This window comes from Oenanthe melanoleuca, chromosome 6 (assembly GCF_029582105.1).
Source record: "Oenanthe melanoleuca isolate GR-GAL-2019-014 chromosome 6, OMel1.0, whole genome shotgun sequence".
In the NCBI taxonomy this organism is placed as follows: Eukaryota; Metazoa; Chordata; class Aves; order Passeriformes; family Muscicapidae; genus Oenanthe; species Oenanthe melanoleuca.
Window position 1 is genome coordinate 3,876,851 of NC_079340.1, and position 16,031 is coordinate 3,892,881.

At 57.6% G+C, this 16,031-nt stretch overlaps 1 protein-coding gene across 3 annotated transcripts; it reads left to right on the plus strand.

Moving 5' to 3' along the window:
* The first annotated feature begins 1,968 nt into the window (after positions 1-1,968).
* On the plus strand, positions 1,969-9,939 carry CHST3 (carbohydrate sulfotransferase 3). 3 transcript variants are annotated; one of them, XM_056495310.1, is made up of 3 exons: positions 1,969-2,044; positions 7,359-7,565; positions 7,684-9,939. In XM_056495310.1, the coding sequence occupies exons 2-3, from the start codon at positions 7,429-7,431 to the stop codon at positions 8,912-8,914; spliced, it is 1,368 nt and encodes a 455-aa protein (XP_056351285.1). In that variant the 5' UTR covers positions 1,969-2,044; positions 7,359-7,428; the 3' UTR covers positions 8,915-9,939. The 3 variants fall into 3 exon arrangements, with proteins under 3 accessions (XP_056351285.1, XP_056351284.1, XP_056351286.1); XM_056495309.1 differs by lacking the exon at positions 1,969-2,044 and adding an exon at positions 6,889-7,047; XM_056495311.1 differs by lacking the exon at positions 1,969-2,044 and adding an exon at positions 7,094-7,110.
* Positions 9,940-16,031: the final 6,092 nt, after the last annotated feature.

Here is a 16,031-nt window from a genome sequence, read left to right on the forward strand (position 1 = left end):
GAGCTCCGTGTGCAGCACAGGGAGCGAGGAGAAGCCTCTCTGTTATCCCTGGGGAAGAGGGATTGGCGACCGAGGGAATGCGATCCCGCAGGGCGGAGGAAACACAACTCCCTGCCTTTCCCCCCGCCTCTCTCGGCAGCGAGAGGGGTGGAGAAGGCACTTTGTTCCTCCCCGTGGCAGCTTTATTATTGATGAAGCGGGAAGGTGATCTCTGTCCCGAGCCACACGTGTGCATGCAGAGCAGGCAGGGAACACGCCCCAGGCTCAGGCTGTGCCCTCCTCTGCTCCTGCCACCCCAAAAGCATCCTACAAAGACTGTGACACCCCACTAGAACGGGTGCTCAACCGCCCACCGGCCTCTCAAAATTATTTATGTATCAGGGTTGTATTTCTGCCCACAAAATCCGAGGCAGAATGCCCCGTTCCAGTTGAAATAATGAGCGAGGTGCTTAAAACTGTTTTGCCACGTCTCAAAACCCCACAAAACTCCTGCGGTGTGTGGCCAGCCAGACTTATCTGCTCTTTTATGACGTGATCAACCTGACAGCCTACACAAGCCTGATCCTGCCAGCCCTGGGACACTGCATTTCATCTCCTGGAGTTATCAGAGCTATCCTGCCTGTCTGCAGCTGGATTGGAAGGAAAAGGAAGGAAGGAAGGAAGGAAGGAAGGAAGGAAGGAAGGAAGGAAGGAAGGAAGGAAGGAAGGAAGGAAGGAAGGAAGGAAGGAAGGAAGGAAGGAAGGAAGGAAGGAAGGAAGGAAGGAAGGAAGGAAGGAAGGAAGGAAGGAAGGAAGGAAGGAAGGAAGGTCCCACCCAGGCTTTCTGCCCTGCTGTTTGCATACCAGCTGTGCCACCAGCTGCTGGCTCTCTCCATGCAAACCCATCCACATCACCTTGGCTCACAGGAAGCCACAGAAGAGTGGTGAACAATGTCGGTCATGACACTTAAATGCCAAGAAAACTTGCATTTTGCTGTCTGTGCCACATGCGTAGCAGAAAAACTATGCCAGGAATGTGAGAGAAGGCTGAAAGTTTTTATGGGGAGTAGTTTTTTGGATGTCCTTCTGCTTGCAGAGCCAGATATCTTTCAGCTCCTCAGTGTCTTACATTACAGAGCTCTGAGGGAGCTGGGTGAATTTCTGCACTTCAGCCAAAATAGTCGTTTCTGTAGGATTTAATGCTCCAGACCCTAAGCCTGCCCTGCAGGGACGGTGACAGCCGGTGTCCCCCAGTGCTCCTGGGCTGCTCCCAGTAGGATGCTCTCACTCCTGGCCCTCTTGGAGCACACAGATGTGACCTCACCACAGTGGGACCAACCCCCCCACAGCTCCCGAACGGGGACAAAGTGGAGTTTGGGGAGAACGGCGCTGACCTTGAAGCCAGTTTTAGCTGAGGATAACAAAGAGGAAGCTTGCCACAAGGTGGTCACAGAGATAGAGCCAGGTTCCCCACATGATGGGGTGGTGAGAGCCGGGGCAGGAGAGGTTTGGAGTGGATAGAAGAAGAAACAATTTCTCCAGTACGACAGTCAGCAAAGGGAAGTTGTACTAGCTCCATCCTTGGAGGTTTGCAGGACAAAGCCCCGACCACCCCAGTGTGACCCTGCTTTGGGCAGGAAGCCTACAGCCCAAATCACCCCGTGGTGCCGGGGGGGAGACTCCGTTTGGCCCAGACGGGACAATTTCGCGGGATGTCTGTGTGCTCCAGGACCCCGCTTCCCCCCTTTCCCCACCCCAGCGGCCCCTTCCAGCCATCCCGAGGCTGGGGCCGGCAATTCCCGGTTTCCCGGCGTGGCGTGTCGGGGTGGGGACAGCGGGGGGCTGGCCTGGGGACCCTGCCCGGCCCCGCCCCGGGACCCGCTCCCCCCGCCGCTGCCCCGGCAGGGAGGAAGGAAGGAAGGAAGGAGGGAGGGAGGGAGGGAAGAGGGGAGGGAGGGAATCAGGGAGGGAGGGAGGGAGGATGACAGCACCGTGAAGAAAAGCAGGGGACCCGCTGCTCCGTCTCCTCCCGCACGGCAGGACCGGGCGAGCTCGCCGCCGCCGGGTAGGTGCAGCGGGGTCGGGACAGGGAGCAGCCGGGGGCCGGGAGCGGAGGGATGGGCAGCGGAGACCCCGGGGCGAGGGGGAGGATGGCGGCGGGGATCGGCTCTTTCTTTCCCGGCACGGAGGGGAGTTGCGGGAAGTTGGGCGTGCGAGGAGGGGCGGCGGTGCCGAGCTCCCCCACCCCGGGCAGGGGCGGCGGGGAGCCCGCGGCTCGGTGGCCGCATCCCCCCGCGGGGCGGCCCCGGGCTCCGGCGGCTCCTTTGTGCGCCCTCCGGGCTCGGCCGCTCCTTTGTCTCGGTGCGGGGCCCCCCGCCGCCCGCTCCCGCAGCGGGGCAGCGCCGGCGGTGCCTCCCTTCCTCCCCTCGGCGGACAGCCGCTGAAAGTCCTCCCAGCACATGACTGCTCAGCAGCTCTCCCCGTGCCTTTCTTTCGGGGGAAAAGAAAAAAAAAAAAATTAAAAAAAACCCCAATGGAATAGGATCGAGCTCTGCGGCGGCCGGACGACAGAAGGAGACTTTGGAAAAGGAGAGTTTCTCCCAGCCATCCCGCAGTTGCATCATCCGTCCTGTCAGCCCCTAGCAGGGAGCACTGGAAAGTTGTTCGCACCCTTTCCCCTCGTGTCCCGGGGCCAGCGACATTCCTGCCGGGTCTGGGGCTGTGACACCCTCGCGGCCTCAGACGGGCCCGGATGGCGTGGGGCTGCCCTGGGGGGGAAAAGCAGAGCCCAGCAGAGCCCCCCAGAGCTGCCGGGATTTCAGCACTGCTGGGGAGAGCTGCCCGCACCCTGGAGAAAAGCGTCTCCTATTCCACAGCCAACGATTTACAACGCTACACCAGGACAGGGATTTAACTCTGCAATTTCCCACATCTGCCATGTTGCTTCAGCGAACTGCTCGGTTTCACACCCCCAGTCTGACTCCAGCACAGGTCACTGTCCCCAAGGCCAGCATCTCCTGCCACCAGTCCTTTCTGCATCCCTGCACGCCTGTCGGGCTGAAAGGGGCACAGAGAGCGTGGCATCCCCGCTTTTGGGGTGGGTTCGGCGGAGGAGCTCCCAGGCGAGCGTGGAGCGGTGAGGGGAAGCAGTGTGGGGCGGTGGGAGGGACCGTGGGCTCCTGGCCCCGAAGAAAGGGCTCATTGAAGCAGGCACGGGCAGTTGCGGTTCCCAGCGCGGCCGGGGGCCGCGGCACGCACAGCAGCCGGCATTGTGCCACCGGCGCCGGGCTAACAGCGCTCTCACCCATCCTGGTGGTCTGCCCTGTAGCCCCCCTCGCTGCCCGGCAGTTTGGAGTATTCAGTCGCTCACCTTCGCTGCAGGTGGTGCTGCAAACCCCGCCCCAGCCCTGTCTGTGGTTTGCAGCGGGTTGTTTCAAGGTTGAAGGTGTTTTAGCTGGGTTCTGGTCCAGATCCAGCTCCAGAGGCTGGTCCTTGCCTGGCAGATGCATTGATGTCTCTGAGTCCCATCAGGTTCACCAGAGGCAGGAGCATCAGCTCTCCTCTCTGCTGGGTCAGGAGAAAACACTTCTCTCCGAGGTTAGGGAGAGAAATTACCAGTCTGTCCCAGCCATGAAGCCTGTGCTGGTCCTGTCACAACATTTCTGTGCCCTCACCAGCCTCTACTCAGCTTCTGCTCAGTGTTTTTTGGGAGATGAGGAATAAGGACAGCTCATCTGCGTCATCACAGAGAGCAGGTGGGACAGTAGAGGACAGGAGATGCCCTCGTGCATCTGGAGCCTGAGAGCTCCTGCAACGAAAACAAATTCGGTTCAGTGGTGCCTGTTTGTACCAACACCCGCTGCTGCTGCTGCTCCTGAGTGTAACCACTGAGTCAGAAGGACTTTCCATTCCCAACTTTCTCCTCCAATGGGCAGTTTCCATTTCAACTTGATGAGGCTTGTGACTATTCTCAGTAAGTTTATAAACGTCGTAGGAAGTGACTTTTTCCCCTCCCTTTTATTTTGGCTTGACTAGACATGTTTTTATCCAAAAAATACCTGCCTGGAGAGGCTCCTTAGCTGCTCTGCAGGGCAAACCAAAGCAGTGCTGTGCTCGTGCCATGCCTTGGAGGACAGCCAGGACCAGGATGAAAATTGCTGGGAGATGAAAGCAAAGTGGGAAGCTCTGGTGGCACGTTTCCCAAGGCCAGCCTGGGAGGAAGTTGGGAGCGGAAACAGTTGAAAGAGTAAATACAGAGGGCTTTTTTTTTTCCCCAGGTTGTAGACAAAGAGCAGCACGGAGAGCAGATAAGCCCGTGCTCCTTATCTCTTTGTTGTTCCGCCCCTGTGTGTTGCTGGTCCGAGTGTCTGCTGAAAGTGTGATGAAGCAAAGGATGGTGGAGGGGATTGTTCAGAGCAGCAGCAGCAGCACTGAGGGCAGTGAGCTCAGCCACAGGTCACTGTGGGTTTCCATGGAGGGATGCATGGCCAGAAGGATCTCAGGCAGGGAGGGAACTCTTGCACGTGGGTGCTTCATTGCCTTTCTGTGTCCAGAGCTCAGTTGTTGCCTGTTGAGTAACCCAAGGAAAATGTGACTTCATCCAGTCTCACCTCCAGCTGGCTGCCCCTGGCAGCCACAGGCATCTTTCTTTCCTGGATCTCACCTGGAAGGGGTTTAGGGCAGCCAGAGTTGGGGAATGAGAGCCCCAAGGCTTTGTGTGAGACCTTCCCTTTCCCAAAACCGTGCTGAAAACCCCTGCTCTGCTCTTCCAGTGAAGAAGACCTGTGGAATGCCCTGCAGAAGGATGACAGGAGCATCCCTTCCCTCCCTCCTCTCACAGGGCCTCTGGTTAACTTAACTTGCTGGTAGTGGCAGATCCCACCTGGGCAGATTTGCATGGGAACAAAATCCCCAACACCACCGAAAAAAAAGCTCCTTTCCTGGCTTTAACTCATCTGGGAAATCCATAAATCCTGTTATCATCTCCACAATGGGAATTGCAGCCTTCCCTGCTGAACTGAAAAGCACTTCCAGCCTGAGGGATAGGAAAAGGCAGGGAGCAGCATCTGAGCTGTGGGTGCTGCCATCTGGGGCATCTCAGTTTAATAATTCCTGGAAATGATTCTGCTTTGCTTTGGGACATGGAGATGCTGCCTGCAGCCTCCAGGGATGATGTCCATCCATCTGCCTGCTCCCACAGGTGCATTCCCCAGGAGTGGTGCTGGCAGGACACCCTGGGGCAGCAGCAGCATCCCGACGGCTCTCCTCATCCATCCCGTCCTCATCCAGCAGGGGAACGTGCGGGGGACACAGAGCCCCTCTGTTCCCGCTCACAAAGGGGCGCTTGTGGCTTCGCACTGCGCCCCAGCCGGGCTGCTCCTCGCGGGAGGAAGGGATTTAGGATGCCAAGCGGCCCCAGGCAGCCTCACCAGGTCACCCTGGTGTCCCCAGCCCTGCCGGGGCCCCGCGCCTGCCGCTGCCGCCCCGCGGCTCCCAGGCAGGGCTGTTTGTTTAATGAATTATGTCTGCCCCGCGCCTGTGAGCCGGGGTTTTGCCAGCGCTGCCGGACATGGTTCTCTGTGTCATCCCTGTGAATAATTCCTGGTCTGTGGCTCATTTGTGGTCAGGCAGCTGGGGGCATTAGAGGGGGAAAACCGCGGGCTGGCTTTGCCCAGGGATTTGTCTGAGGAAGCAGAGGATGCCATCCCCTGTGCAAGGGGACTGTCCCCAGCCCCGGGCGAAGGCAGGGATGCAGATCACCGCCCCCTTGGGATGCTGAGACACGCGGCCGCGCACCGAGGACTTTTGTGTATTTGATTATTTTTTTTCTCTCGGTTGCTCAAATACTCCGACAAGTCCTGTCATCGAGGGAGCACGACCGAGGAGGGGGGATATGGGGAGTGGCTGGCGAAAGACACCTGTCCCGGCGGCGTGGTGACAAACTAAACTAACAGGGCTGTTAAACACACACAAACACACGCACACACGTGTGCCGGGGATCTTGAAAGCGGAGAGCTGGGGAACCACGGTGGGAGGGCTCCGAGGCTGCCAGGGCTCTCCAGAGTCCCTGCATCCCACTAAATCCTGAGTTTCCTGGGTGCGTGGGTGTGGATGTCTCTTTTTAGAAGGTTTTGCTGGAAAGGAGGTGGCTGGAAGCCAAGCTTCGGGAGCTGAGTGGTTTGCTCAAGCTGGGAAATTCCTGGTCCTCACAAAGAGAGGACTGGGAATCTGACAGTCTGGGGTGCTGCCCTGGCCACGGGGCACATCCCACCCCTCCTTCCCAGCCAGAGCAGCACTAAAAATCGCACATTTTGGCCGAGCACGACGCGGAAGAGGTTGGGACGTGACGCAATGCCTGGCAGGGCTTCCCCACTCCATGTTCTGCAAATACCGAGCCTTGGCCAGGGCATCTCCCCTCCAGAAAACCCCGGGGGCCCCCCAGAGCATGGGGCTCTGCCTGGCTCCCCTCCTTCACCCCAAAAGGGGGGTGGGACAGGATGCCGGGGTCGCGCTGGCGGAGCCAAGCCAAGGCTAAATAGATTTTCCCTGAATCACCGAAAGTCTGGCCAAGAAAGCGGGAGGAGCGAGCGGCGCCACCCACCAGAACCAGCGGGCAGGTGGCAGGTGCCAGCAGGACCTAGGGGTGTAAATCTGCACACTGGGGACCTGCCAGTGAAACAGCAGCTGTGGCTCCCCAAAATCTCCATCTGGGGTGTACGTTTGGTGCAAGTCAGAGAGAGAGGCCGAAGGAAAGACTGGGGGACGGGTATTTTCTGCTGGGCGGGGATGCCAAGTCGCCTGGTTTTGCATCCCACACCAAGCAGCTGCACCATCATTTGTGGGTTTTTTTCTCTTTTTTGGCGAAAGCCTCCCCCGGAGCATTCTGCTCCCCGAGGGGGACTGGCGGCAGCAGCAGCGTTTTCCGGCCCGCCGTCGTTCATGAGAACTCTCTGGGTTTCATTTCCGAGGCTCAGCAGCTGCTGCTGCTGCTGCCATGCCGGGGGAAGGCGGAAACTGCTCAGCCCCACACTGGGGCCCTACAGCGGAGCCTCCTACCCTCCCACAAAGGTTGGGAGCCACAAAGCGCCAAAAATCCGGATGATCCAGGGGCTCCCTCGCTGCCAGCAGCAGGTTTTTGCCAGGGGGAAGCAAGCAGCTGTCGGGTGGCAGGGATTGGGTTTTAGGAGGGGCAGCTGGTGGAAGCGTGCGAGGGGGTCCTGTCAGGCAGATATATTTTGGGAAGGAGGAGGAGCAGGCGGGGGTGGGATGGAGCAGTAGGGAGGAGCTCCCCCTTTTTTGCTGCTCTCGTCAAGCCTTTGTCAGCCTCTGACCCTGCCCGCAGGGAGCCATCGCCATGCTGAGCCTTCTTCTCCCCACAGGAGGGCAAGGCTCCAGCCTCCAGCCCAGGACACTTTCCCGGCGTGCAGGAGGCACCTGGGTGTGTTTCCCATGGAGATCCGACGCGCTTTACCCCACGATATCCGCGAGCTGCTGCACTGCTTGAAGATGAGGAGCAAGTACGCCGTCCTGCTGGTCTTCGTCATCAGCCTCATCATCATCGAGAAGGAGAACAACTTCATCTCCAGGTAGGCAGCGGGTACCCGTGGTGTGCAGCCCCTCTCCCCCAATCCCGAGCCCCCCAAGTCCCCGCCGGGACGCAGGGGGGTCCCGCTGTCCTCCAGGCTGGGCTGGCTCTCCCCGCAGGGTGTCGGACAAGCTGAAGCAGTCCCCGCAGGCACTGGCAGAGGCCAACAGCACGGAGGGCAGCCCAGCACCGGCCAAGAACGGCTCGCTGGCCTCGCTGCAGGAGCTGGACGCTGCCTTCTCCCAGCTGAGGTCCCACCTGCACAACATCACCCTGCAGCTGGCAGGTGACGGGCAGCCGGTGCCACGGCGGCACGTCCTGCTGATGGCCACCACCCGCACCGGCTCCTCCTTCGTCGGGGAATTCTTCAACCAGCAGAGCAGCATCTTCTACCTCTTTGAGCCCCTCTGGCACGTCGAGAAGACGGTGAACTTCCTGTCGGGGGCGGCCAGCGCGGTGGGCTCGGCCGTGATTTACCGAGACGCCCTCAAGCAGCTCTTCCTCTGCGACCTCTACATCTTGGAGAACTACATCTCCCCGGTGCCCGAGGGCCACCTGATGCCCTTCTTGTTCCGGCGGAGCTCCAGCCAGTCGCTGTGCGAGGAGCCCGTCTGCACGCCCAGCACCAAGAAGGTTTTCGAGAAGTATTACTGCAGGAACCGCCGCTGCGGGCCCCTCAACATCACGCTGGCGGCCGAGGCGTGCCGGCGCAAGCAGCACGTTGCCCTCAAGACGGTGCGTTTCCGACCGCTGGAGTTCCTGCAGCCGCTGGCCGAGGACCCCCGGCTGGACCTGCGCATCATCCAGCTGGTGCGCGACCCCCGCGCCGTGCTGGCCTCCCGCATGGTGGCCTTCTCCGGCAAGTACGAGAGCTGGCAGAAGTGGCTGTCCGAAGGGGAGGCTTCCCTGCGGGAAGAGGAGGTGCAGAAGCTGCGGAGCAACTGCGAGAGCATCCGCGTGTCGGCGGAGCTGGGGCTGCGGCGGCCGGGCTGGCTGCGGGGCCGCTACATGCTGGTGCGCTACGAGGACGTGGCGCGGGCGCCGCTGCGCAAGGCGCGGGAGATGTTCCGCTTCGCCGGGCTGCCCCTCACCCCGCAGGTGGAGGAGTGGATCGGCAAGAACACGCAGGCTCCCCGCGACGGCAGCGGCGTCTACTCCACGTGCAAGAACTCCTCGGAGCAGTTCGACAAGTGGAGGTTCGGCATGCCCTTCAAGCTGGCGCAGGTGGTGCAGGACGCCTGCGCCCCGGCCATGCGGCTCTTTGGCTACAAGCTGGCCGGCAGCCCCGAGGCGCTGGCCAACCGCTCCTTCAGCCTGCTGGAGGAGGCACAGCCCGCCTGGGTCACGTAATGCTGGACGAGGAGGAACCAGGGGCTGCGGCCGCGCTCCCGGCCGGTCCGGAGATGACCTGGGGGGTCCCTGCTCCCAAAAATGCTCCTCGCTGCTGCCAGACGGCAGCGCCGGGAGCTGGAGCGTCCTGGCAGAGCTGGCCCCAGAGTCCTGCAGAGCCTGAATTGCACGGTTTCTCCGGGAATGGGGAAATGGGAAGGGTGAGGGGCGGTGGGGTCGGCAGCAGGGCCGCCTCCCCAGCTCGGGAGCTGCACTGAGGAAGAGGAGGGTGATGGCAAGCAGAGAGGGACAGGATCGAGCACCTCTGCCTTGCCACCCCCCGTGCCAGCTGGGATGGGACAAGGACAAAATTCCTGTGGTGCCAGCAAACACCCAGACCGCAGAGACCTTCTTGGTTTAGTGCCTTCTTCATACACCAGCACAGACTGGAAACTGCCCACAGAGCCCTGGACGGCACTTGGGCTGCAACAAAATGAAGTGACTATGGTTTGGTGCTCTTCAAACTTGGTTTGGGTGGTTTGGGTTTATTTCCTTTTTTTTTTTTTTTCTCCCTGTGTATTTGCATACCAGGTGAATTTATTTATTTACTATGTGCAAAGGAGGGGGAGGCTAGTCCAGGAGCAAAGCCCAAAAATCAGAGCAGCACAACGTAGCACAAGGGGAGACACCCAGAAAAGAGGTTTTAGCTGGAAACCACCACGTGTCCTTCTGTATGATCTTGGGACAACCCCCAGGGACTGACTGGCTGTAACCCCTGACTGAGAAATTCAAAATTCGGCGGTGCGGAAAGACTGTCAGATTTATCTGATTAAAAACAAAACCACCAGCAAAGAGTCCAAAGCATCTCTTGTCTCCTTACTATTGGTGGGTGTCCCCTGCCCAGGGGGAAGCCCCAGAAATCTGTGCTGACAGCACTGGTGGCTGGCCAAAGTCTCAGAGTGTTTGCCATGTGCAGATGTTGACCCAGTGCCGAGCTGCCCCCTCCAATTCACATTTCATTAATTAAAATGCCTATTTTTAGCCTCCCTCTTTGTAGCTCATTCTTTTTCTCCCCCAGGCATTTTGGGTTATGGCAGCCACCTGAGGGAGAAGCCAAGAATTTCGGTGGAGAGCATTTTGTCTCCACTGAGGGGTCCCAGCAGCCGCATGTCCCCTTCTCCCCAGCCAGAGCTGCTGGCCAAAAGCAAAAATAAATAAATGAGACTCGGTGGCAGCCGGCCCCAGCTGGGCTGCGCTTTGCCGGCCGTGAGGAACGCGCTGGGGCTCCGGCGAAGGGCTGCGGCTGGGCTGAGCTCACAAAAGCTGCGTTTTCAGCCCAGGAGGGAGAACAGAGGCGGCATTGAGGAGCGCGGGGCCGGCCGGCGGGGAGCAGCCGCGGAGGTTTTCCGAGCAGAGCCGGGCGGCATCTGCCTTCGAGGTGTGATTTCGGGTGGGAAAAGGGCGCAAAAGTGGGGGGGTTTTTTTGGCACAGCCTCATCGCTCACAGGCGATGGAGAGAGTCAGCCTCCTCCCCGCCTCACACGCGGCTCTCGGCATCACAAGCAGCCCCGAGGCTGCTGAGTGAATCGGGTTTTGTTTGGAGGCTTCCTGCTAGGAAAGCAGCAGGGTCACCGAGGTCAGATGGATATTCCGCAGCTGCGCGCTGGGAAAAGCCCACAGAGCTCGGGCAGCACGAGGGGGAACGCAGTGGGACACAGGTTCTTGGTACATGTTCCACCACTGGGTTGGCTTTTGCAGAAAAAATAATTTTAGGGTGATTGTGAAGCAGCATGAGGGGTGAGCAGCTGCCACAGCCGAGGAGGGGACATTGGAGAGCGCCCAGGATCCATCCCACTGCCATCCCAGACTTTGGGGCTTGGAAAGCCGGGATCAGGGGGCAGGGACAGGTAAATCCAAGGTGGGCAAGCGTTTTCAAGGTGGAGAACGAGCGGGAGCTGGGCTGAGCCTAAGCAGAGGCAGAGGCTGAGCGCCGGCCGCGCTCTCACCTGCGCTGCCCCCGCCCGCCTGGCTCCAGCCCGGCACTGCCAGCCAAGCATGAGCAATTGTTCCTGGACACCCTCCAGCTTCCCGTCAGAAACGTCACAGGACAGAGAGAAAACATGCCCCCGACCCATGCGCGTTTCCGCGGGGCTAATTGCTCCCATTAAACCCGCGGAGTCCGGGCGCATCGGGAAGCCACGGGGGAGCAGCTGAATTCCCCCTGAGCTGGTTGTCCCCCCACAAGAGGGGCCTCCTGCTCACCCTGCTCTGGCTGCTGCCAGGCTTTGCTTGGATTTGGGAGGAAAAACATGGATTGGGAAGAGGCAGTGCCTCAGAGCAAGGGCATACCTGTATCCAGATGAACCAGTGAAATCCACAACAGGAGATGCAATGCATGCAGCCTCACCCTTGCTCATAGACATCAATGCCAAAAAAAGAAAACAAATATAAAAATTTCAATAATCTTCTCCAAAGATCTAAGCTTTCCCGAATAAAGCAGTTCTAAAGCTTGGTTTAACATAAGGAAATAAAAGAACCCTAACCTGCAGCTGTACTGCCTCCAGGCTCACCTCCCAGCCTGCTGCAGCTGGAATTTGGGAACATTGTGGGGATGCTAATTGTCACCAGAGAGACCTTTCCCACAAGCAGCCCAGAGCAGTGAGGGGACATGTGTCCTGTGGGACAGGGCCACCAGACAAAACTGCTTCTCCCTGGGGTCACTGCAGGTAGCACAAGATGATGTAGCACTAGTGAGAGCTTTCACCAATGATGGATGTGCTGTTCCCCTCTAAATGGGATCTTTCTGGGAAATGATTCCCTCCTGCCTGTCTAATCTGGAGCTGACTTTGGACAGCAGGTACATCCTGCTGTTTCTCTGCCTCTCTCTCTGAGCACTCAGGGCTGCCTGGGGCAAGTCTCTGAAATGCCACCTTAGATGCCCTGCAGTTTGGGCCATGAAGCCAGGTTGGTCCATGGAAATCCATAAAAAGGCCTTTTTCCAGCCTGGCATGAGGTTTCTCCCAAACAGCAGAAGTGGCTGCTCTGCTGGCTGTCCTGACCCCCCATACCCTTCTCCTCACTTGTTCCAGCTCCTTTTAATGGGATCAGGTGAGCTAATCCCCCATGTCCCCTCACAGCCCTATCAGAGGGGATTTCTGCACAGGGGCTGGAGGGAAGGAAATCCATCATACCAGCACTTGCCTGCCCTCACCCAGCCCCACTGGCTTCTGCTGGAGGCTGGATCAACCCTTTCCTTCTCTCCATCCTGGGGCTTGGTGTGGTTCTTGCAGGGAGCTGGTCCATGGCTACAGCTGCACCATCCAAACATCCAAACACTGCATCAGTGGGAGACCCATGGGCCAGTGAGGGACCCACAAGGGCTGCAGCACGTGTGGACATTTCAGCATTAAATGACAACCTTGTTTTCTGCTGTGTTTTTCTAAGAGGCTGCACGCCTGACCAGACTGCATTTCTTGGTCTGCATCTCATATTTATCCTGTAATTACACCTTTGGACAAAGGCTGCCTGTCTCTGAGGCCCATTTTTTTCAGGACACAGTTTTATTCTATGCTTTGCTTTCACTGTCATGAAATCTGGGGGGCAAGGGGAAGAAAACCCCTCACATCAGGAATGAAAGCTGTTCTTTCTCAAAAGCTGCCCCAAGAGCAAAGGAGCTTGCTCAAGCCCTCTCCCTTTTCCCAAAGAAATCCCAGCCACTGACATCCTTTTTGCTTCTCTGCCACTCCACAAGGATGAAAGCCACAAACCATGTCATCCCATAAAAGAGTGGAGGGAGATCCCAGCTCCCCAGGGCTCTTCTCATGGATACAAAGATCACCTTAACTGCAGACACCATTGCATTTCACCCTTGGGGTTTTCCCACACTTTTCTGGGTGGGATCTGTGACCAATTTGTGGGCTGGCATGGACAGAGATGCTGCCTACAAATAAACATGACTGGTCCAGCCTGACCAAAATAGGGTGATTTTAGTGCTGTTGTCCACGGGAAGCAACTTGTCTTCTCAAGCACTGAAAAATTGGAAATGAAAAATGAGGTTTGTCAGGGAGAGAATAAATGTAAGTGGCGCCTTGTTGATTTCTCCTTAAAGTAGACTTTTATGTGTAAGGTATAAAATAGCCAGTGTTGATGTTTAAAAGCACCCAGGGACTGCCTAAATGGTTTTTCTGGGTGATTCTTTGCCCTGAACTGACACAATTCCACCTTGGCTGAAGCAGAGCCCCCTGAGGCACATGGGGGCAACCAGCTCACCCAGGCAAAATGGGGAGCCACAGCATTTGTCTAGAGCAATCCCTCACCCCTGGGAGACTCAAAAATCCTCCTTTCCCTGAAGCAAAGCCTCCAGGGGCACAGCCAGAGAGCTGCAGCCACACTGGTGCCACTGGGGCTGTCACAGGACGATGTGCAGGACAGGTCTGTGGGCAGAGGGAATGTGGTGTGTGAGGCTGCTGATACAGGAGAGGGTTTGGGGTTTTGCAGAGATGGCTGTGAGCCAGAAATGAATTGGCAGGGAAGGATGGGGCCTTCAGCCTGGCCCAGGTGGGAGGAACTGCTGTCTAGAGGAAGGTGAAGGGAGGAATGTTATCCCTCTTCCAGCCTGTCTGGGTTATTGCAAAGTTGGGGAAGCCAAACTGATGATCAGGGAGGGCAGGACAAAGATGCAGAGCCTGACAGGGATTTACAAGGAGCACTTGGGGCATCCCAAAGTCTCCCCAGGCAGCACTGTTGTACCCATTCATAGATTAATCATGCTCAGGGGGATGTCTCTTAGCTCTGGATGATGTTGGATTGCACCTGATGAGGACTCACAGACAGTACAATTAGCCATGCTGCCTGTCCCAGAGGGGCAAACTGGGGCAAGGCCATCCCACAGAGCCCCTTCCTTCCCTCTGGACCCCTGCCATCCCACAGGGAGCATTTGTGACAGCTGTGAGGAAAAGTGCAGGGAGTCTGGAAACGGGCAGGGCAGGCCAATCACCTGCCACTGACCACCAGCAGGAGACAAACCCCTCTCAGAGGCTGATGAACTTTTACACCTACCTGCAGCCAGCTGGAGAAATACCATCCAAACATCCCATCTGCCAAACCTGAGCCCTCACTTGCACATGGAATGCTCCCACTGGCCACAGCTTTGGGGATTCCGAGTTTCTTCCTGTTCACCTGGAGTTGGATGTGAGGTTTTCACAAAGGCTCCTTTTACCCTCCCTGTTTGCTCTGGGCACTCTTTTTGCCAGTGACCTTTTTTTGCTTGTTGGTGCATCTCCAACTCACTGGCCCAGAAGATGTTTCCCTCTTTTTTTGAAAGGTTCTTCTGTTGTCCAAGTGGGTTCATCTGAAGGTAGCCCTCATGTTTACCTGGAGGGGGAGAACATCATGGATGGCTTCACACACAGCAGGTGACAAGCAAGCCTGTCCATCTAATTAGAGGGAAGAGCTTAAACCAGATTTAAATTGCAGAGTTCACCTCTTTAGAAATGGAAGCAGGTTTGGTTTTTCACAACTTTTGCACTGACTTGTGCTTTCCCAAAGCCAGGCTTCTTCCAGCAGCCTCCTCACAGAGGTACCAGGAGAAAAGACAGGGAGAAGACCTGGAGCACTGTTATCCTGGGGATATTTTCCAGCCTCTGGACATTCATAGCTCCTGGATCTCCTGGCCTGACGGGTGCCTCTCTATTTAGCAGCTCTGAAGGTTTATATTGCACAGATTAATCAAAATTTGATCCTATTGAAAACTTTAGCATTTCCAGCTGAGTGCTGTGTAACAAATAGCAGAAACCTTCCCTGAGTGTATTTCAGTGGAGCCATTCCCATCACGAGTCTTCTCCATTCCAGCTTTATTGTTGGCTGCTCCATCCCTCCCCTCCCAGGTCTCTTCCAGGCATGGGGTGCAGGAAGGTCCCCCACTCCTTTCGACCCCTTTGCCCCCTCCTTCCCCAGTCCCTGAGCCCCTCCTGTGGCCCAGGCAAGGATAAGCTGGACTTGGCCACCGTGTCCCATGTCCCTTGTCCCCACGGGCGAGCTGGCTGCACCCTCTGGTGGCAATCGTGAGTCCAGGTCCTGCTTTTCCCCGAAAATTGCTTGGTCGTCTCCCACCCACAAGGCTGGAGGGCGTTTTTCTGGGAGGAGGTTTTGGCACCGGGCTGTGTTTCGCTGAGGAGCAGGGAAGGGAGCAGGGGAAGCGTGGGGGCAGCTCTGCCAGCTCACAGCACCCGCAGTGTGTGCAGCAGCTATTTTTATCCACAGGGCCAGCAGCTATATTTATCCAGAATGCCACGGGAGCCGAAAGACTTCGGGGCAACTTCCGTGCTGAGGAAAACCACGATCTGGATGTCCTTTATACCGCCAGCCTTCTCCAGGGTCCTTTCTACTTCCTCAGCCCTTCCCTCTTTATGTCCCACATCTCCACCGTGGTGATGCTGAGCTCGTGTCCCTGCCCATGGTGCTCTCTAAGGTCCCATCCTACCCAAACCATCCCGAGATTTTGTGATCTTCCCTCTTGCACAGCCATCTCTGGGCTCCCTTTCCTGCTGCACTCCGAGCAGGATGATGTGTTTAAGTTTAAGTTGTTTTTCTGTGTTTAAGTTGAACAACAGGAGGATGATTACACATTGGAATGGACTGCTCTGGATTCACCATTCCTGGAGGCGTTTAAGGAAAGACTGAGTGCCATGGTCTGGTCGGCGTGGTGCTGGTTTGGTCATAGCTTGGATTCCATGGTCTCGGAGGTATTTTCCTGAATCTGTAATCTTAATTTCCCTCTCCAATGGGTTTTTTCTTCGTGTGGAGCGAGCCATTATTCACCCAGCCTGCAGATTTGTGAAACTAGGAGCAGAGCCCTCCGTGTGTAAAACCCGCGAGGAGGGAGGGGGATGCAGGCAGGGGGATTTAGGGCAGGTGAAGCACCCTGCGCTCGGAACACACCGGGCAGCAGCCATCCATCATTTCTCTGGAAGCCGGGTTCAGCCTCCAGGAGCCTGGCTCAGCCCCCAGCAGCCGGGCTCAGCTCCCATCAGCCGGGCTCAGCCCCCAGGAGCCGGGCTCAGCCCCCATCAGCCGGGCTCAGCTCCCATCAGCCGGGCTCAGCCCCCATCAGCCGGGCTCAGCTCCCATCAGCCGGGCT

Bases quoted from the DNA above. Each gene is read 5' to 3' on its own strand.
- CHST3 (XM_056495309.1), top strand. From the start codon at position 6,974: ATGCCGGGGGAAGGCGGAAACTGCTCAGCCCCACACTGGGGCCCTACA. The intron at 7,048-7,358 runs GTTGGGAGCCAC...TTCTCCCCACAG, and splicing joins CCTCCTACCCTCCCACAAAG to GAGGGCAAGGCTCCAGCCTC. The intron at 7,566-7,683 runs GTAGGCAGCGGG...CTCTCCCCGCAG, and splicing joins GAGAACAACTTCATCTCCAG to GGTGTCGGACAAGCTGAAGC.